Genomic DNA, 23,004 nt, shown 5'->3' with positions numbered 1-23,004 from the left:
AGTCATAGGTCTTCATCCTTCCACATGTGAAGCCTACATGGCCCGGATCTTACCAATAATTCCTTTCGGAATACTATTTAATGTTGAAAACAAAGCAAAAGACCATCTCTTTCCTTCACAGAGTCTGCTGTCTTCTGATCTTCCCCATCCTTATCTTGACATCCAAGATATTTCTGTAAGTTGAGTTGCTTTTTGAATTGGATAAAAGATCATGGTGTCTTAATATATTGGGCCTTCCTCTCAAATAATACTATCTGTGTGAAGGCTCTGAAGTGCACAGTTTCAGCAAAATCGTTGTGGACTCTCAGGTTCTGAGTGTTTACAAAGTCAAGAGGCCCTTAGATGACCTGCCTTTCCAATGACCTATGTAGAATCTCAAAGTACCACTTGTCCGTGACTTTCACTGATTTAAGAACTGGCTTTTATTCCAGTTCTTTGGGTGTGAGTCAGCCTAGAGGGAAGGATTCAGTGACTTGAGGGTCTAGCTCTTACTCTTGACAATAAGTTTAAGATCATGTAGTCTGCCATTTGTGGCACTACCCAGTCTGGCCAGGCCCACTTCTCAGCCTGAAGTTCCACTGTTATTTCTGAAGCCTCTACTTCAGTCAGACACATCTACTTATACCTTGAGCATTTTTACCTTTACTCTCTATACCACTGTTTCTGGTTAAAAGAACTTCCTGGTTTCAGCCTTCTTAAAATCATGCTTGCTTTCCTGGATTCTATCCCTCTCGATACCACGACCTATGGTCTTATCCTCATGTAGCCAAAATATGACAATCACTTGCTTATTTTTCCAGGACTATCTTGTGCTTTTGCTCATCTTCTCAATTGTACTGCTCATCTTGCCAACCAGAGTGTAGGTTTCTCAAAGACCACAATGACTGTCTTATTTCTAATGGCACTTATCATTTGTTCATTTTGAGTACCCAGTGAACAGTTGTTTGATTGTTGAGGAGGAAGCTCTTTTTGCTACTACCTGTTATTCAATCATTCCCAAAGCCAATCTACATTTATCCCTGTGATAAAATCATAGATATTAATAAGACTTATATGTAAAGGAAAATCACCTGTAGAGCTAACACTAACACACATTGACAATCCTTGAAATAAGAACGAACTCCTATCTCCTACCTCCTCCCAGCTCAGATGTCCCATCTGGAGCTAGAGAGAATATCAGCATATACAAAGGCATGGATATGGAAATGAGTATTGAATGGTCTTGTGGTTTTTATGTCTCCCCAGATGTGGTCGCTCACCTGACTACCGTTCCCGTGAAATGGCAGCTCGTGCCTTGGTCCCATTTGTTATGGTAGATGAAATCCCCACTACCATCCGAACTCTGTTGGCCAAACTCCCAAACTGCACTGACCAGCGTTTCCGGCAAAACCATATTCATGGGACGCTGCTCCAGGTAAATAAAGCTACTTTTTGTCAAATAGCACAAGATAAACTTTGGTTTCTCATATACTGTTAGCAGGCAAAGATTTGATACACAAGCTTTTAACTTTATCTGAAGAACTTTTTTCTGTTGCTGAAAAAAACAGGTATTTCCTGGGTAATGTTTTCATTACAAACAGGAGTACAGCGACACAGATCATCTTTTGCATTAAATCCTGTTTTATACAACATGCTTTCTGTTTGGACTTACCTCTCTGAACCATTTAGAGTTTTGTCTTTTCCATCAAGTGCCACTCTCTGTTAGGGGTGAAGTTGTGAGCATTCCTTGAAAGAGAAGTTAGCACAAGACACAGAAGCAGAGTTATACACATCAGGGAGAGTTTGCTCTGCAGTGCAACACCATAGTACATGGGAAGGTCTATCCCTACTTTCCTGTTTTCTCTGTGCTACAAAAGAGACTTTTTCTTTCTAACAAATACACAAGTATACTTACTGCTTTTAACTTAACATTTCCTCTAGAAGTGACTAAAGTACAACAAAAGAGCAAAAAATAGACTTACTGAAACTGTCTTTTTTTAAACCCTAATTATAAACGTGGGAACAGGTCTTAATGGTGAGATCTGTTCATGTGTCTGCTGGGGTCACTCGTGGTGGGTCAGGATTCAGGGGGGTGGGATTTAAATATCAAATCATGTTTCTGGTTTGTGAGCAGAGTTGAAAGGTGACCTTGAGATCTCAGTATATGCTATAAGCTTGAGGTCTTCACTGCTGACATGAGAGGCAGTGTATATAGTGGTTAACAGTATAGGACTCTGGAGCCAGACTGTCTCGGTATCAATCTCAAATCTACTACTCGCTACCTGCACATCTGTGTCTTCATTTTTTTAAATTTTTTCATTTTATAGTATCACTAGCATACATTGTTCTGTCTTTGTTTTTGAGATAAGGGTAGTAGTAATGCATACCTGGTAGGGATTTTGTGAAGATTAAATGAATTAATGCATATGAAGTGCCAAGAATAGTACCTGGTACATAATGTGATATATAGTTACTATTGTTGTTATCATAGTTTTAATGAGCTGGTACTATAATATAGAACACTAATATCTTTAGTAACTAATTCCCTCTAGGTGAGAATGAATGCAAAAGAGACCTTTCTTGCCTTCCTTCCTTGGTTGTTGTATATATTCAGTAAGTAGTTATTGAGTGCCTCTCCTACATACTACTGTGTCTGTCAGAACAGTTCTTGCATTCAAGGAGTCAAAGATAAGAAAAGATCTGAAAATGGGCAATCATGATGTAGCATGCTAAGTGCTAGAGGAGCACATAGCAGAGCCACCTGATTGGTTTCGGGGAAGTCAAGGAGACCTTCCCAGAGAAAGTGACATCTAAGTAAAGAGCAGAAAAAGTTAACCAAAGCAGAGGAGGGAGGAAGAGTCCCCCATGCAGAGAGAACAGCATATAGCAAGGCTCAGGGTGGGTGGGAAGTTGACCTACCTAGGACCTGCAAGCTTCGGTGGGACTAAATTCTAGGTTGGCTGGTCTCACACTGGTCTCAGGACCTCTTTAACTTCAGGAAAGTCATTGAGGATTCCTGAGAGATTGTCTGTCAATATTTAATTAGAAACTAAAAGAGAAAATCTTAAAACACAAGAACTCACAAGCACACATTCCATTAGTCATTATTAGAACAAGGACGTCATTACACACCTTGTAGCCCTGGCAAACTCTTCTGTGTGCTGTACAAGAAGGAGAGCAAAGGAGGGAAGGAGTGTTTTTATGGCATCTTGAAAATAGGTTGATCTTGCAGATCTCCCAGAAAGACTGTGTGACCCCCAGAGGCCCCAGAGCAGACCCTCTGGTCTGTATTGTATATGCTGCAGGTCTCTAGTGGTCGGTCTCTCTCTCTCTCTCTCTTTTTAAGATTTTATTTATTTATTTTACAGAGAGCACAGCAGAGGGAACTGCAAAGGGAGAGAGAGAAGCAGGCTCCACACTGAGCAGAGAGCTTGATGGGGGCTTGATCCCAGGACCCAGGATTATGAGCTGCAGGCAGACACTTAACCAACTGAGCCATGCAGGTGCCCTTCTGTTGGTCTCCTTAGTGCAGACTCTTGAGCACTTGTCTCACTTGGTCCTCATTATTATCTCAGTGATGAAGAGATGGTTGGAGGGATAATTATCTTGCTTTTAAACATGGGACCCTGAGGCCCATACAAGTTAGATGACTTGATTCTGTCAAACTCTGCTACTTTGAAGGGAAGGAGCTGGCAATGAGTAACGAAGGCTTTTCAAAGATGCCTAGATTCTGTATCTGAGTTAGAAGAGGGGCTCAGATGGTCAAGGGAGGAGGGGAGATCAGCCATCAGATCTTCTTTCCTGCAGATCCACTCTCGGCTGAATTTTTGTCAGAAGTAATGAGGTTGGAATTGCTTCTTTGGCTGTCTCACCACTTGTACAAATGGGCCTCCCAGCCTCATTTCCCACACACAGCCACTAACAGATCTGGCTTGTGTCTCACCAGTCTGCCCAGTGACAGAGCACGGTCTTCTCTCTGTCTCTGGGCTGCCTTTAATATCCCATACTTGCTTTTTCTGTTACCTAAAGTGTGAAACACCATGAAAGGTAAAAACCCTGTAACTTCAGGTTGGTTGCGGCTGTTGCTTTTATTCCTGATTGTTGGGAGATGAAGGGCTTGTTGAAAACAAAACAAAACAGAATGGGCATTGGGTGTTGAGTATTGTGTTCATGTTCGCCCAACCAATTGCTGTCTTTACCAAGATTGGTTTGTACCCTGGTTGAAGAAAGGAAGTCAAAGGCATGTGCAAATCTCTCTTTCGTGTCCATTCGGCTGTCTTATCTATGTTGTGATAGCTCAGTTCCACTCTGTTGTTCTTTGTGAGGAAAGCATGAGTTAAGATGGGGAGGGCTTTTTCTCATTCCTTTCTACAGCTTATGGATTCCTTCGCTACATAAAGCTACCTTTGAAATCCATAAAAAGCCTGCACCTGGAAAAGAGGTGTTAGGGATTGAAAGGTCTGAGAATCTCCATGGGACTTTCAGAACCAGCTAAGTAAATATAAAATCCTTTTTTTTTTTTTTTTTTTCAAAAGGAGGAAATCATTTTGTAATCAGAAAACAAATTCTTTCACAGAGCATTTTCTTGAATTACACATTTCAGCTTCTTTGAACAATGTTTACATACATATAATCCAACCTCCAAGGTATGGAGATCCAAGGTATATAAGATACCTTGAAAATGAGAAATATGCTGATCTCTGAATTTTCTAGAATGATGGAAGAAAGACTCAAATTATAGGACATGCATAAAAAGAAAACATGTGGGAATTGTTTCTTAATCATTTTAAAAACCAGAGGTTTCTAATTGCAATGCTGAGATGGATGGAAGTAACGCACATGAGAAAAGGTGAGATTATGCAGCCGGTTTGTAAGAGCCAGTGGTAAATGACATTAAATCTCCATAAAGGCTAGATAAGAGCCATGGACATTACCTCATTTGGGAACAACACTGGCTGGCAGGGCTACCCTGTCTTTTAAGTAGAATTAACCGTCTGTTTTTGTTGCCAAAATTCTTCATGTTGGGGCCTTAACATTATTACTAGGTTACTTATCACCCCCGAGAAATCATATTGGCATCCAAAAAGTTCTCTTGTGTTGAGGAAGCGTTTTGGCCAACAGTTATAAGGCAAGATTTATTCTGATTCTTGGGTACTTAACTCACATTTTGGTGTTTCGTAAGGAAATAAATACCACTTGAAATAGAAACTTGAATTTTGAGTTTTTTCCATTTTCTATTTTGTTCCTTTTCTCATGATATAAACATATAAGAGGTGGTCCCTGCTTTTTCTTTACTTAAGGAAGCTCTCTTGTGAGTACAGTGGACAGTTGAGGCCATTCAGCTTCTGTTGAAGCAGAAAAGCTACTTTTGCATTATGTGAACATTCTAGGCAAAAGTAAAATTCTTTTTTTTATCAGTCAATCCAAATAATACCTGCAGTTTTAAATATCCCTTTGCTGGTATTAAATTTTCTCAGTAATCTGTTGAACACCTTGTTTAATTCTCTTATTCCTCCACCTTTTCCCCTATGACCCAAATTTGGGCCTTGATTTTTGTACTTGGAGAATTCTGAGCCTCTTTTCTGGCTGTGGAGCTGAGTGGCAGGATTGCACACTTGGGTTGACATGAAATATTAGCTGAGGATGGACCTCAAACAGCCTAGGCCCACAAATTTGGTGAGTTTGCCAGAATATAAGTAAAATGAACACTTTGAGTACCTCCTGTATACTACATAAATTGCTTATGTGATTTCAATAATACTCTCAGCAATTGTACCGGGTGTTTGGAAAGTACTGCCTGACTGTGATGTGAATAACAACTTTTTATGCCTAGGGAAACCAAAGAAAGAAGCCATCTTCACTGTTTTAGTTTGTCAGTCCTGAAAATCTGATTTGATCCTGGAAACAAAGTAAATCCATCATTATTGTAAAGACAGAGGGATAAAGGAGGTCAGTGAAGCCCTAAGAGGCTACAAAGTCTGGTAAAAGACTTTAGTATAGTTGGCACACAATGTTACATTAGTCTCAGGGGTATAACAGTGATTCACCAACTCTATACATGAACCTAAGAATACAGGATCCTCCATTGGGACCTAGGTTATAGCCAGGTGCAAAGTTGCCATACCTTCTGTCATCCTTAAGGGTGTGACAAAACCTCTCAAACATAAACACCCACAGGAATTGTGGGTTCTAGGCCTGAGAACTGCTGGGAACGTGAAAAAGAGGTCAAGACTGGACTCAGTTTCACACTCAGCAGTTCTTACCCAGTTCTAGGTACAGATGAAGACAGGAGTTTGCCTTTAAGGCTCTTACCTCCCAGTGTGGAGAGCTATGAGTTAGTAGCCAAGTGAGCCAGCCGAACCCTTGGGGACCAGGGAGCATATGAATAACAGAAATGAGGATGAGGCAAAAGATAAAGCTGCCAGATAGGGCATCAGGCATGAAAGGAAACTGAGACTAAGATAACATTCTGTTTTAGTCTAGAACACTCTGTGTCAGGCCTAGAGTTAGGATCTTTCTGGGGGTGGGAACAGCTGTGCTGGGCTGGGCAGGACAGCAGGAGGACAAAAATAGAGGCAGATCTTGGCATTACCTTTGTGGAAAAGAAAAGCAGAAAACCAGGAAAGAAGTAAAGGTAGGTCAATTCAGCCGGCTACTTTTCTGAAGGAAAAATTTCCTGAAGTTTAGGCAAGAGGGTAAGACCAACTATCCTTAGCTCTCTGCTGCAGATAGAAGTAGTGGAAACAAAAAGAAAATCTCTGATTGAGGTAGTCTTAGGTATAAATTCTGTCGGCATCTTCTAAATATAAGGAAGTGAATGTTTTTAGAAACCGTGTATTTTTTACTGTTACACCAAAACTTAAAATTAAGTTTAAAAGAATGATCAGTTCCATCTTTCAAAAATAGGACCACATAAGACAGCACCTTATGCTAGAAAAATTGTATCCTTTTCATATTTCTTAAAAGTACAAAATTGTGAAACATAAAGTAGAATGCTCAAGCTGCCCAGAAATAGAACATTGCTTGCTAGATTCCATTTGGTGACTTAAGGTTGGCCTATCTCCACTGTTTATTTTATACACAGAAAATAAAATTTCAGAATGGAAAGTAAAAACAAAAGCATGAAATTATGCTGATGTTGTAAGTTATAAATGGATTGCTGGTCAGTGTGCTTTTTTTCTGGAGTGAGTCATAAAGAAAATGCTCGCTCTGGTCATTCGTGGCCAGATTCATTCTTTCTTTCCGAGGATTGGTGTTGGTGTGAAAGGAGAAAAATCTAGGTTGCTAGGAAGTTCTCCAGTCCAAGAAGGGCCAAGGCAGAGGTTCTCCATTGGTGTGCTTGCAAACGTGCCAAGTATTTATTGATTCCTTCAGCTCTCAGTGAGTCTGAGTGGGGCCTAGCAGGGCTTGAGGCTCTATGCAGTCACCTGCAGCTGGGAGCAGCAGCATCTGTTTGTCCCAGAGTGCCAAAGAAAGATTATTTTCTGTGTGTGCCCTGACGTGAAAAGGATTGGGAAGCACTTTAATCTGAAAAAAAAAAAAAAAATTAAAGAACTAAACCTTGTTAAATCTTACCTTTTGGCAATATATTCCTTTTTTGGATATAAGCCCAGAAAAGTCATTTTTAATTAAAATGCTACTTCTGAAGATGAATTAATCCTTTCCTTATAAATATCGAAAGGCTTTTATTTGGCATGTGTTACTTAGGGAGCTTTCTCTGGGTATAGGAGACAGTATTTAGCTGCCAGCTCTGGAGCATTGACTGTGGTGCATTGTCATTGTCGCCAGCCAAAAGTGCTACTGCTGTTTTGTAGTGATCTGAACTCATAGCATGTAGTACTTATAGATTTATCAGAAGATGTATCCCCAGGCTTTTATTGCTCTTTGAGATTACAGTAGGAGAAGCAATGATGAAAAGAATACACACACACACACACACACACACACATCAGTTGCTGAGTCCATATGTAGAGTGTGTGTGTGTGTGTGTGTGTGTGTGTGTTGAGTGTCTGTGGAGGCTCTTCCTGGTGATGGGTATTATTCCCATTGTACTGATGAGAAAACTGAGAACTGAGGGTAGGAAGGGTTATGAGATCTGGCTAAAGTTGTGCAGGGATAAATTAGCAAAAGCAGAGCTGGGAATCAAAGCTTTCAAGCTTGTATAGTTAACTGCCATGCCATACCACTTCTCTGGATGAGGGAAAGAACATTCTGAGGTTAGAGTGACTCTCTCTGAGGCCTTCGAGGTGTGGAGTGAAATGAAAATTGTCTACTTATTTGTGCATTCTATTAATTGAGTACCAACTGCATGCCAGACACTGTTGGAGATACTTGGAATCCATCAGAGAACAAAGGAGACAGGGACATCTAGGTGGCTCAGCTGCCTTTGGCCCAGGATGTGCTCCCGGGATCCGGGATCGAGTCCCACTCACCTTGCGGAGAGTCTGCTTCTCCCTCTGCCTGTGTCTCTGCCTGTCTCTCTGTATGTCTCTCATGAATAAATAAATAAAATCTTAAAAAAAAAAAAAAAAGAAAGAACAAAGGAGACAGATCCTTGCTCGCAGAGATCACTGCTCTCACAGACCTTACATTCAAGAGGCAGGGAGCCAGACAAGAGTAAATGATACTATAAAAGAATCTGTTCTAATTTATTATAATAAATTACATCATTTATTAGAAGGTAATAATTTCTGTGGACAAAAAGAATAAGCAGAGTAGAATAAGGTGAATCAGGAGTTGGTTAGAGAGGAGGGCAGATGGCAGTATTCAATGAAGTCTTAGAAGAGTCATTGTTGAAAAGATAACATTTGAGCAAATCGCATTAAGAGATGAGGGAAAACATAAACCTCTTTTTTAAAATAAAACATAAACCTCTTTTCTCTTGAAGTTGGGTTTGTTACACATGCCTGTACATTCAAGGTTACCTTTAACTATAAAGAAGTGCTAACAGAGTAAGCAGTGAGTAGTAAGTAAACAAAGCTAGGAGGGATACTTTTACTTGAGAAATTGGAATGCTCTGTAAAGACCCCGTGCTATACATGCAGATTACTGGGGACTATATGAAGTCATTTCCCTGAACAAGCAAGTCAGTCTGTCTTAGTTCCCTTGAGCTTCGATAAGGAAGAAAGTATCTAATCATATCTCCTGTCTTCTAGGATAATCTTTCCTTTAACCCTTTGCACATGGGCCTTAGACACGCAGAGTAAATACAGAGAATGTTTACGTACCCTTTTATTTAGCAAATACTTACTGAATGATAATTGAGTACATGATACTATGCCAGGTGCCATGGAAGATACAAAGAAAATATATAGCATGTTCTCTGCCCTCAAGAGGCTATGAGCTGCTGTGGAGAACAAGCCATCCACACCACAAACAGCCACCCAGAAATACGTGTGCTGTGGGCCAGGCAAGTGGCTGAAAACACACACCTGAGAGGAGAGCTCAGAGAAAGCTTTGTAAGGGCATTGGGTCTTGGGATGAGCCTTTAAACAATTTTCTGTCGTTGACATAGGGACTGTGAGCCAAGGCTCGGAAGGGAGTGTGCAAAAGGTGTTTGCGGCAGACAGTGGGTAAGCCCATCAGGTACTGGAGTGTGTCGGAGAGGTGGACTGTGTGATGGAAAGGTGGGCACAGATCACCATTGGAGAGACCACAAATGCCAGGCCAAGCCATTTGCACTGTGTAGGCCCGCAGCCTTCAAAGTGAGGTGTGCAAGACACTAATGTGTGTGGAAGAATAGGTTGGTGTGTTGTCTGTCACATCCTTTTGACTACTATTTTATATCGGATGTATAATAATGTCTGTTATCAACAGAGTAGTATATAATTTCTAAATAAATAAGTCTATAAAAGCTGCCAGCCTGTGCTCAAAGAGGTTATTCCACAGAAGTAGGAGCATTGCCTCTGGAGCCAACTTGTCTCCACGTAGACCCTAGCTCCACTGCTTGCTAGCCATGTTATTTTGGGTGAGTTGATTGCTGTGCTTCACCACTTCCTCAGTAAATGGGAAAATACCACTGTCTCATAGATTGGTCGCGAGGGTTAAAGGAATTAATACATGAGCGGTGCTGGTCACAGTCTCTGGCATGCAGGAGACAGGCCATGAACATTGGTTGTTACCATTCCTACTTGGTGCCACCACTACCCTCACAACCAGTCCCAAAGGGGATTTAGGATCCCCAAATGCAAAGACCACTGCTGTTGATGGCGAGTGAAAGATTTGGCACTCGGGGAGGCTGTGTTCTAGAACAATGGATGTAGTATTGAAATAATGCTGTTAACAATGCGAGGATTTCTGTTGATATGTGAGTGTGTGCTTAGGACAGAAATAAGTCGATTTTCAGCAGCCTTGACGGAACATGTTAGCTTGCTCCACAGAAAGGTTCCTTTGGTCAGTCAGTGCTCTCTACCTTCCTGTAGATCATATTAAAGGTTGTAAGAGCTAAGATTAGTTCTGATTTTTAAGGGTCGAGTTCCTGCCTTGAGTTGTTATTCACTGCACCTGTTTTGTTTTGAATTACAGCCCCACCCTCAGACCCCATCACAAACCTGATGAGTCAGGAAAGGAACACCGTCACACTGTCTCCAGACAAAGGAGGCTTTCATCACTCACGGGGGAAATTTGAAGTTCAGAAAGTGAAAGGGGGATATAGGATCCTCGTAGATAGATTCATCTAGCACTTTTCTGAGTTCATTTTTCATCTTGGAAGACACGCTTTCCATCCCGCCTAGCATTATTGCTTGGGACTTTTTATGACCAAAGATAATTCTGAACGTGCTTTAAAAACACAATACAACAAAACATCACCTTGTGGGCGCACTAGCAGGCTTCTATTGTTTCCCAGAATTCCTATAAAATATCTGATGGTATGTGGTCCCATTATGTGATGCGATTTGCTTGGTGGGTCTTCATCCTATGAAAATAACATTGTTGTCTGCTTTCAGCTGTGCCAATCAAACAGCAACAGGGCTGTTTAGGGCTTTTGTTGGGGAAGCATTTTTGAGATTGCAGAGCATATGTACTTGTTGCATTGCCCTGGGATTGATTTAGAGCACCCAATATATTTCGGTTACTGAGGACCAACTTGGCTGTTTAAAAGCACTGCGGTTGAGTATAGCCAGACAATTTGGCAGCTACCCCAGAGGGCTGAAGTAAAATCAGCTCATGGGCCTAAAGGAAAGTATAAATAAGTAATAAAACTCCTATTTTAAGCCATATTGTTGTTCATGACATTCTTCTATTTCTCAGTGCTGTGTACCTCCATCCCCTCTACCCTGTCCTTCTGTGACAGGTTTCTCAACATCAGCTTGGTGACTCTTTCTCGTGTGGACTCTGCTGTGCATTATGATACGTTTGGTAGTAGATTGCCTGTAGTACCCACCCTCCCAGCTGTGATAGCAAAACTGTCTGCAAACATTTCCATCTGGTCCCTAGAGGGGGCAAAATCGCACCCATGGCTGAGAACCTTTTCTACAGGGTACCACATGGATTTTCACTATCATCCTGTGTGGATAAGGTGTGCTGCGGTTCTTTTAAATACTGATGGCCATGGAAGAAACCATTCCTGACCCATGAACAAATTATTGGCCCAACAGACTACAATGAGCTGTGCATGAAATAAGAGAAGAGGAGGGGCAATACAAAATTCAGGCTAGAAATCCCTAAGGAAGCACTTTTCTCCTCTCAGCCTCTCTCTTTCTCTCTCTCTGCCAGAAAAGTGCTATGAACATGTAAGCCAACTCTCTTTCAAAATCCTAGCTTTATATCGTTTGCTTTGTGTCCCTGTCCCAACCTGCCTCTGATCTGCTTGCATAACGTATAGTTGACATTTATTTCTGCCCTCCCCAGACTCAGGGAGCATAATAAAACTCTAGGTTCTATTTATCTCTGGGAGCTTAGGAAAATAACACATAATTAGAATTTTCTTACTTCTGTTTTTTGAAGTGCTAGTGTATTTTTATTACTGAGTACACTTGCTGTCTATTTCATTGAGCCTCTCTTGGGCTGGAGGCAACAAGCTGTGTGGAAAGATCTTCCCTAAGAACAGAAGTTCTGCTGAAAACTTAACCTGGAACATCAAAATTTTATTTTTGAGTTAAACATAAAGCTTTCTTCAGATCCCCAGATTCAAACTTCAGAAAAGGAAAACTGGAGGATAAATCTAGATGAGGGTGCTAAACTACATAGTGATTATATTCATTTTATTTTCAAAAAGCTCTTAAAAATTGTGTCTCAGATATATAAATATCTAGAAAGCCTGTAGTAAATTTGTGGCTTCACTCTCAGAAATGTTACAATATATTTAAAAATGAGAATTTTAAAAGCACATCCTTAATACCTCTTTTAGAAATTGTCAGATAATCCTTATGTGTGCTTCTTTGTCTAAAAAGATAGCTACAGGGGCACCAAGGCAACTCAGTTGGTTAAGCATCCAACTCTTGATTTCAGCTCAGGTCATAATCTCGGGGTCGTAAGATTGAGCCCTGTGTCAGGCTCTGAGCTGGGCATGAAGCCTGCTTAAGTAAGATTGTCTCTCTCCCTATGCCCCCCAAACCTCTCTCTCCATCTCTAAAAACAACAACAATAACAAAAAGGATAGCTACAGATATTAAAATGAAGCCTTACTTTCTGTTTTTATTAAAGGCAATGGTTGGAAAAATAAGCAAATTAAATCCTAATCGAATTTCTCTTGTTACTGTCAATAACAAGAACTTCCTGTGCCTTCTCTTCACATCAAGAGAATGTGAATGTTTTGGTAAATCTATTCCAAGTTTTGCACAGTTAATTTACCCATCACCCTATTAAGTTCATTATACATCTTGATATCAAAATATAAAGAATATATATAAAGAATACAGAACCAAGCTCATAATACTCCTTAGAGCAAACATATGAGCAGTGGTATTTTTTCCCCATTTAATTAAGGAAATCCATTCATGTAGACCACTGCTGAATTCCTATTTCTTATGAAATATACATTCACTGACAGCATCTCTCATATGTCTTGTGATTTTGCAACACTACCTTTGAATAATGAATTCCGCCAGTTATCCACAGTTTTTCCTGCCTACATTGGTAAGAAGAAAAAGTTAGTCCATCTCTTATATACATGCCTTTTTTCAGCTTTATTAAGATACAGTTGACTTATAGCATTGTATAAGTTTGTGTACAATGTAGTAGTTTGATACACGTATATATTGCAAAATAATTATACCACATTAAGGTTGGTTAGCATATCCATCACCTCACATAGTTACAATTTTGTTTTTGTGGTGAGAACTTTTAATATCTGTTTTCCTAGCAACTTTTAAATACATGGTACATTATTGTTAACTATAGTCACCATGCTCTTATATGACATCTCCAGACCATATTTGTATTATAACTGGAAATTTGCACCCTTTGACCACCTTTACCTGTTCCCCTCTGCCCTGCAACCACTACTCTGCTCTCTTTCTGTATTTCTTTTTATTTTTTTTGCATTTCTTTTTTTAGATTCCACATGTAAGTGAGGTGTTACAGTATTTGCCTTTCCCTGCCTAAATTATTTTAGCTTAAAAAAATAATCTTAGCTTAATGCCCTCAAGGTCCATCTATGTTGTTGCAAATGGCAGAGTTTCCTTCTTTTTTTTGTGGCTGAGTAATAATCATGTGTGTGCGTGTGTGTATGTGGCACATTTTTTTCATCCATCCATCCATCCATCAGTGGACACTTATGTTATTTCCATGTCTGGGCTGTTGTAAAGAATGCTGCAGTGAACACTAGAGTGCAGATATGTCTTCGAAATACTGACTTCATTTCCTTCAGATATATTCCCAGAAATGGAATTTCTAGATCATATGCTAGTTCTATTTTTAATGTTTATGTTATTTTAAGTAATCTCTACCCCCACCATGGGGCTTGAACTCACAACCCTGAGATCAAGAGGTGCACACTCTACTGACTGAGCCAGTCAGGTGCCCCTTATTTTTAATTTTTTGAAGAACTTCCGTAGTGTTTTCCGTAGTGGCTGCACCAATTTTTATTCCTACCATCAGTGCACAGGAGTTCCCATTTCTTCACATTCTCATCAGCCATTCCAACAGGTGTGAAGATCATATCTCATCTTTTGATTTGCTTGTCCTTAATGATTAGTGATGTTGAACACCTTTTCATGTACCTATTGGTCATTTCAATGTCTTCTTTGGAGAAAATGTCTCCTGAGGTCTTTTGCCCTTTTTCTATTGGGTTGTTTTGCTATTGAATTGTATGAGTTCCTTATATATATTTGGATATTAACTCCTACTCAGATATGTAGTTTGCAAATATTTTCTTCATTCCATTTTGTTAATTGTATCTTTTGCTGTGCAGAGCTTTTTAATTTGATGTAGTCCCACTGGTTTATTTTTCCTTTGGTTGCTTATGCTTTTGTCATATCCATAAAACATTGCCAAGACCAATGTCAAGGAGCTTATTCTTTGTGTTTTCTGCCAGGAGCTTTATGGTTTCAGGTGTTATGTTTAAGCCTTTAATACATCTTGAGTTAATTTTTGTGAGTGGTATAAAATAGAGGTCCATCTTCATCCTTTTGCATGTTAAAATTTAGTTTTGACACCACCATTTATTGAATAAAACATCTTTTCTCTATTGAGTACTTTTGGCTTCCTTCTCAAATAATAGCTGACCCATATGCTTGGGGTTTATTTATGGGCTCTTGAGTCTGCTCAGATGGTCTATGTGTATATTTTTATATTAGTACCATACTGTTTTAATTACTATAGCTTTGTAATATGGTTTGTATCGATCTACCTATCTATCTATCTATCTGAGAGAGAGACAACAAGAGAAGGGAGGGTCAGAAGAAGAAGCAGACTCTGGGATCATGACCTGAGCTGAAGGCAGAAGACTGAGCCACCCAGGTGTTCAGGAAGTGTGATACCTACAGCTTTGCTCTTCCTTTTCAGGATTGCTTTGGCTATTTGGGATTTTTCATGGCTCCAAAAATTTTAGGATTATTTTTTCTATTTCTGTTAAAAAAAAAAGGACCATTAGAATTTTGAGGAATTGTGTTGAATCTATAGATGGCTTTGGGCTTTTAACAATATTAATTAATTAATGACTTCTAGCGGTATTAATTCTTACAGTCTATGAACACAGGCTATGTTTCCATCTGTTTGTGTCATCTTCAATTTCTTTCATCGGTGCCTTATGATTTTCAGTGTACAGACCTTTCATCTCCTTAGTTCAGTTTATTAAGTAGTTTATTGGCTTTGATGTTACTGTAAATAGGGTCATTTTCTTTACTTCTTTTTCAGGTAATTCACTGTTAGTGGGTAGAAATGCAACCAGTTTTTGTGTGTTGATTTTGTATCTTGAAACTTTACTGGATTTATTAAGTTCAAATAGTTGTTTAGCAGAATCTTTAGAATTGCCTGTATATAAGATCATGTCATCTGCAAATAGAGACAATTTTACTTCTTTTCCAATTCAAATGCCTTTTATTTCTTTTTCTTGACTAATTGCTCTAACTAGGACTTATAGTACTAGGTTGAATAGGAGAGGTGAGTTTTATCTTAATCTTAAAGGAAAAATTTGCAGCCTTTTACTTTGAGTGTGATGTTAGCTAAGGGCTTGTCATATATGGGCTTTTTATGTTGACATATATTCATTCTATATCCAGTTTGTTGAGAGTTTTTTATTATGAATGGTTATTGAATTTTGTCAAATGTTTTTTCTGCATCTGTCAAGATGATCATATGATTTTTATCTTCCATCCTATTAGTGTGATGTATCATATTGACGATTGCATATATTGAGCCATCCTCGCATCTCAGGAATGAATCCCACTTGATTATGGTATAAATCTTCTTAATATGCTGTTGAATTTGTCCTCTTAGTATTTTGTTGAGTAGTTTTACATCTCTATCAGGGATGTCGGCCTGTAGTTTTCATGTAGTGTTCCTATCTGGCTTTGATATTGGGATAATGCTAGCCTTGTAATATGAGTTTGGGAGTGTTTCCTCCTCTTCCATTTTAGGAAAAGTTTGGGAAGGATTGGCATTAATTCTTTTTTAAATGTTTGGTAGAATTCACCATTGAATCTGTCCTGGATTTTTCTTTTTTGGGAGATTTTTGATTTTTGATTACTTACTCAATTCCTTACTCATTATTGGTCTGTTCAGCTTTTCTGCTTCCTAATTCAGTCTTGGTAGGTTTCTAGGCATGTTTCTAGGAATTTACCCATTTTTTCTAGGTTGTCCAATTTGTTGCCATATAGTTAGTTGTTCATATAATTGCCTTTCCTATTTCTTTGTTTTGCTTATTCCTGTGCTCCACTAGACCCTTAGATGATATAATGCATTTATTCAACAAAATCATGTATGCATCCATCTCCTAGAAGAATGCTGACCCTTCTGACTCCCTGGCTACCCTGAATCCCTTCCTCCATGTCCCACACTCGAACCTTTGTTCTTAGATTATTAGGTTTAGTCTTTGCTCTTGTGCTTCATTTGTCTTTCTTTCCAAATTAATAGTTCTGCTTAATGTAATAGTTGTTAAGAGAAAAGTTTCTGGAGTTCAAACTATCTGGGTTCCTAGTTCCTTTGACAGCTTAGATTTCTTAGCCTTTGTTTTCTCTTCTATAAAATGGAGAAACAAATATTTGGGGCGGGGGGAGTAGTTGTAAAAACCAAAAGTGAGATAAAATGGAGTGACTCTAATAGCCAGATCTTCTGGCTCCAGGAGATAGCAGGGAAGAATTTTTTTAGGGCAAGAAAAGGGGGTCTTCTGAAACTATTCTAAAGCCTCCCTCGCTCATATCCTCAGTGTGCAGATGAGTTCTGGGATCTCTCTTGAATACAGTCTGCTGCTGGGGATTCATAGCAAGTCTAAATCTCCATGTGGTTTTTTGTTGTTGTTTTAGCTAAATGAAGTAGACTATTGTCTTACTCCTTTATTTTCCACTTTTTTCTTTATTAATGAAGGGGATACATGTTATATACTTGAATTAATGGCACTCTGGAGGAATTGTTAGGTATATACAGGTATCAGATTTTAATTTGTACCCATGTTCATAACTGAATAGGTAATCCTCTATTTTCTCTAGGATCTTGGTCAGTCTCCTACTTGAAATGTCTTTTTAATCTTGATAAATAGACTTTCTGATAAGGGGAGTATCTTTCATTAACTTTCTGAGAATTACATTTCCAAAAAAAGATCCAAAGTTGTTTAGTTATTTTTTATATCAAATGGATTTAATGTTTTTTTAAATTGTGACTTTGAAGAATTTATAAGTGCCAGAAAATTCCATCACCTTTGTTCATCTTCAAAGAAATCAGTATAATTAACACCTTCAATGTTAATTTCCCTTTTCACTACTTAAGCCTTTAAAATGTATCTTTATTTCATGTAGATGGTTAAGACAGGTTTTACTATTGTAAGTTTAAGTCAGTTTATAGCAAAAAGACCTTATGTCTTTCCTTTCTTCTATGACAGTATATATAGTAATTTTTATATCTAACACATTGTTTCTGAAATGTAGTTGCTCGTTTTATAATTGATTTTTTTCAAGTATGTGAGATACTAGTCCAGTTAGCAACCTTTTCTTTTCATACTGAAAAGCAGTATTCATTGATCACTGATCAGTCTATTTGAGAGAAAATTTAGCCATCATTTTCAGATGTGTGCTCCGAGAACAGAGAAACAAGGCAATAATTTGTTTTAAAATTTATGTTTGAACATATGCTCATGTGCGTGTGAGTCTCTGTGTGTGTATGTACATTCAGAATTAAGCTGCTAGAAATTCAAGTCCATGTTCTTCAAAGGAAACCCCGATAGTGAATTACAGATGTCATATAATCCATGGCCACTGACTCAAAAGGTACCAGGTGGTAGATTTCTGAAGAAAATCAGTACTAGAGCCCTTCACTGTATAATTTTAGTAGTGGTGAGGCTCTTGCTCATGCACCTCATTCCTCCTTCCAAACTCCAGGGCCTCAGTAGAGAAAGAAGGAGGACCATATTGTTTTGCAAATGTGTCTTTAAGACTCCCTTCATCTGTTTGGAATGAATGTATGATTTACTTTGTTAATGTCCCTTTGGCCTAGCTTTTCCTTCTTTGGTTTCTCTAATGTTTACTTTCTCCCTCCTGCAGGAGGGCACAGAGTGAATAGAGATGCACAGTTCCCAGGTGTCTGTCGATTTCAGAAGGTAAATCTCAGGTATCACTGCATCAGTCACAAGTCTAGTCATTTTTAAATTCATACAGAGAAGGGAGAGGTGGCCTCGTGTGTGTGTGTGTGTGTGTGTGTGTGTGTGTGTGTGTACAATGGTGGTGGAGGTCTAAACATATCTACAATTTAGTTTAAAACAAAAACAAAAAGGATACCAAAAGTCCACCTCAGAGGTCGTGTTCAAATGAATATTTTTCACTATTTTGGCATAGATTTGAGTACTGAAACATTTTCGTTTTACTTTTCCATCCCTGGTTGAACTTTCAAAAGTGGAACAGGTTGCTGTGGAGTGTAGTGAGCACTCATTCCCAGAGGAGGCCAAGCCCAGTGTAGAGAGCCTTGTTGTTCAAGTGTAGTGCCAGACGGGCAGCACTGGCATTGCTACACCAGACCTTCCGAATCAGAATCTGTGATTTCAGGAGATCCCCACTTAAACTCATATGCTCATTAAAGTTTTAAGAAGTATTAGTTCAAATAAGGGTTTTCTAGGATTTTATAGTGGGCCTATAACCCAAAGTTGTAAAATAAATATCCATAACTGATACAAATAAACAAATGGAGGAGAAGAGACAAATCTCCCTTCTATTCAGAATTCCAGATAATTTTATGGAGCTTCTCTCCCCACAACCCTGACTCCAGAAAGTGAGGCTTAACTTCCCTTCCCTCAATCCTTGAGTGTGGGCTACACGTGGTGACTTGCTTCCACAGACTCTGGAAAGAAGGAGGTGAGGAAAAGAACTCCACAGTGGAGAAATCTAGCAAATAGCACAGTGGAGAAATCTAGCAAATAGCACCTTAAGCACCTTAAGTTAGATCAAGTCTAACTTTAACAGTGATAAGTCATGGTGATTGCTTATAATGTGCCCTTGTTACAATGTGATGAGAATGGCATGTCACCTCTGTGGCCTTCCTCCCAAGAACCTGTGATCCTAGTCTAATCCAGAACCAAAAAACTAAAAAAAAAAAAAAACCAAATTGAGGGACTTTTTATAAAATATCTGATCAGTACTCCTCAAAACTGTTAAGATCATCAAAAACAAGGAAAAATTCTGAGAAGCTGCTACAGACCAGAGGAGCCTAAGGAGATAGGATAACTAAATGTAATGTGGTAACCTAGATGGGATCCTGAGACAAAAAAAAAAAAAAGCCATTAGCTGAAAACTAATGAAATCTGGGACCCCCTGGGTAGCTCAGTCAGTTAAGCATCTGCCTTCAGCTCAGACCATGATACCAGGGTCCTGGGATTGAACCTGGTGTCAGGCTCCCTGCTCAGTGGGAGCCTGCTTCTCCCTCTCCCTCTGCTTGCCACTCCTCCTGCTTATGTGCTCTTGCTCTCTCTGTGTGTGTCAACAAATAAATAAAATCTTAAAAAAAGAAAACTGGTGAAATCTGAAGAAAGTATGTGTTTAGTTAATAGTAATATACCACTTACTACTGTAGTTGTGACACATGTACCATAGTAATGTAAGATGGTAACAGTGGGGGAATTGGGTGAGGGATGGGCAGGAATTTTGTTCCATCTAAAACTCACTGTAATATACCCACTTTCTAGTCCTCTCACTTAGAAGAACAGCTTTTCTCATAGAGTGTAGTGATGAGAAGCGAGCTGTGTGCATCCAGATTGCCAGAGCCTCTGTGCTGGATGTCAATAATTATAGACATCAGACTTCATTTGAGTGTGGTACTTGGGCCTTGGTCAGAGTCCTCACTCTTGATGCCAAGCAGGTGCTGTTTATTTTGCTTCTAAGAGAGCTTAGAATTAGGCTTCGTTCATTTAACATGTGGCCTTCAGTAACTGAAATTGAATGTTTAGAGTATGGATCTTTGTCATTGACTGAGGGTATCCTAGTAAATCCCTAACACTAAATTCGTTTTGGGGAAAGGGACATTAGTTCTGTGTGTATTCAGCTTTAGAATCATAAAGAACTTTGAAAATGACTTGAGCCAACTGGAGACCGTTTTTGAAGATGAGGTGGTTTTCATTAAAAAAAAAAAGTTGGCTCAACTATCTCAACTGCATGTAGAAAACAAACCATCATCAAAAGAGTCTTTTTAAAAATTGGGGGAGGCCTTCAAGAGTGTACGCAGCAGTGTCTGTGTACCTGACAGTCCACACAGAAGGCCTACACTCCCCGAACTGTATCTTTACACACCAAGTAAAGCAGAAGAGAGCACTGCTGGTTATGTGTAGAATCCACAGGGAGGACAGAGAGAAGGGCTGTTCTGTTTTCTGCAAGTACAACTTTAACTCTGCTGTAAATATTGGCTCTGGGAGTTTCACAACGTTGAGCCAGCATCAGGGGACCTTTTTAGACTAAAATGGCTTGCAGTTGGGTGGTGTTTCTCATGTTGGGTTGTGAACACTGACACCGATTTCACAGAACTCTTGCAAAATGCTTTTGCTTGCTTGTGCTTTGTCTTATCCCTGTTCTTGGAGACCTTCCTGGCACAGGCCCTGTGCCGATTTTCCTCTGCTGTCTTACTGCCGTCAGCAGTTCTGTAACAGGATTAAAGGGATACCTCAATTCCCAAAAATAGACAGAAGTTCAGGAGGTTTATTGCCCAGCAGAGGGAAGTCAAAATAACCAGCGTTATATTCTTTTGGCATACAGATTTCCAGTTTCCCACATTGGGACCTGGTACATACAAAATTAAAACAGTTACAAAATTTTCCTCAGTGTCAAATTATGTTGATGCTTACTCTAGCTTCACTTTAATTCTCTTCTTTATCGGAAAGAATGAGCTGTAACAGTGGATTCACCTTGGATGTCTTCCAATGACTGAAATGCCAGGTGACTGTGAAAGAGTATAAATAAGACACAGACCCCAGTGTGCTTACCATCTTAAAACTAAAAAGTATAAAGAGAAGATACTGTGTTTTTTTTTATAGTTACTTCATTCCTAGATGGTATGTACAGTTGTAATCATGTGCTTTTTGTTTTTTAAAGTAGGCTCCACGCCCAGCATACAGCCCAACGTGGGGCTTGAACTCACGACCCTGAGATCAAGGCCTGAGCTGAGATCAAGAGTCAGGTGCTTAATTGACTGAGCCACCTAGGTGCCCCGCACACTATTCTTTTTTTTTTTTTTTTTTTTTTTTAAAGATTTTATTTATTTATTCATAGAGACACAGCTAGAGAGAGAGACAGAGACACAGGCAGAGGGAGAAGCAGGCTCCATGCAGGGAGCCCGATGTGGGACTCGATCCCGGGGTCTCCAGGATCACACCCTGGGCTGCAGGCGGCGCTAAACCGCTGCGCCACTGGGGCTGCCCTCCGCACACTATTCTTATGGCCCCGTTCTTTGAGTCTCATTGACATACTAGATTATTTCGTGGAGAGAGGGTAGTATATGAAAGGAGGTTTTGGATCTAGGCAGACCTGGGCTTGACATACTCTTTCGCCCATTTTCTAGATATTTGGCCCAGGGCAAATCACTTAAATTCTAAACTGAAGCTTAACCATTTGTTAAAATAATAATAAAACATAATTTCCAAGGTCGGCAAGAGGAGAGACAAATGTGCAAATATGTGCAAATTCCCAGTATAGTGGCTGTCGTGATACAGTTTGTTAATAAATGGTCTCATCTATAACTATACGTTTAAAAATACTGTTATGAGAATTATTTAATGTCATTGAGGACAATAAAAAAATAACTGAAGAGCTATTATACAGGGTTTGTTTTTGTCTTGTTTTTTTAGTACCAAATTTAGTTGTTGAAAAGTACATCTTATTTCTCTTGACAGAAAGGCTCTGTCATATACTGAATATCCGTATGCAGCTGCTTTTATTTTCTAGATTTTTAGTCTGTTCATTAAACAGTTTGTCTCCTTACACACTGGTTGCACATAGTAGCTCTATATAATACATTTTATAGAGTTTGTTGGAGACCAATTCCCATTCATTACTTTTCCAGCACTTTGTGTCAGCTTGTCTAATTCCCTTATCTTCCATTTGGTTGATTATTTTTACCATTTTATTGAGATAACATTAGATTTATACATCACATTGTTAATTATACATACATCTTTATTATGCTACTGTTGTATTTCACAACATGGTGTGCCTTTCCATTCATTTGTCTTTTTTTTTTTTTTTTTAAGATTTTATTTATTCATAGAGACGGAGAGAGGGGCAGAGACACAGGCAGAGGGAAAAGCAGGCTCCATACAGGAAGCCTGACTCCAGGATCACACCCGGCTGCAGGCGGCGCTAAACCGCTGCGCCACCAGGGCTGCCCTCATTTGTCTTTTATGTTTCTCACTAGTATCATATTTTAAAGCTTTTCTCATATAGATTTTATGTTCTATTTTTCTATTTCTCTTTTTTTAAGATTTTATTTATTTATTCATGATAGACACAGAGAGACAGCGAGAGAGAGAGAGAGAGAGAGAGGCAGAAACACAAGCAGAGGGAGAAGCAGGCTCCATGCAGGGAGCCTGATGCGGAACTCGATCCCGGGACTCGATCCCGGGACTCCAGGATCATGCCCTGGGCCAAAGGCAGGTACTAAACCACTGAACCACTCAGGGATCCCTGATTTTTCTATTTCTTATTATTGTCATCATGAGTCCTTTTCTTATGTTTTAGCTCTGACTTGTGCTGTTTTTACTTTTGAAAGTGATTGATTTCCACATATGCACTTTGTAATACTGTTCATCATCACTTATACTTAGTCTGTGTTAAACACAGTTTTATGTACTTATGTATTTTTATTTATTAAATATTCATAACAATCCTAGAAAGTGAGTGCTCTTTTACAATAAGAAACTGAAGCTCAGAGAAGTTCAGTAACTTACTCAGGGTCACACTT

At 39.2% G+C, this 23,004-nt stretch overlaps 1 protein-coding gene across 8 annotated transcripts in view; it reads left to right on the top strand.

Moving 5' to 3' along the window:
- THADA (THADA armadillo repeat containing) overlaps window positions 1–23,004 on the top strand; it is a 332,898-nt gene that overhangs the window by 177,911 nt on the left and 131,983 nt on the right. For all 8 annotated transcript variants that reach the window (XM_077915220.1, XM_077915219.1, XM_077915218.1 and 5 more), the window contains one exon: window positions 1,246–1,414. In XM_077915220.1, the coding sequence (XP_077771346.1) occupies window positions 1,246–1,414 (169 nt within the window). The remainder of the gene's footprint in view (window positions 1–1,245; window positions 1,415–23,004) is intronic.

The sequence above is a fragment of the Canis aureus genome, chromosome 11 (genome assembly GCF_053574225.1).
Source record: "Canis aureus isolate CA01 chromosome 11, VMU_Caureus_v.1.0, whole genome shotgun sequence".
Taxonomy (NCBI): Eukaryota; Metazoa; Chordata; class Mammalia; order Carnivora; family Canidae; genus Canis; species Canis aureus.
The sequence above is the reverse complement of the archived record's forward strand: the minus strand, read 5'-3'. Positions and strand labels throughout refer to the sequence as shown.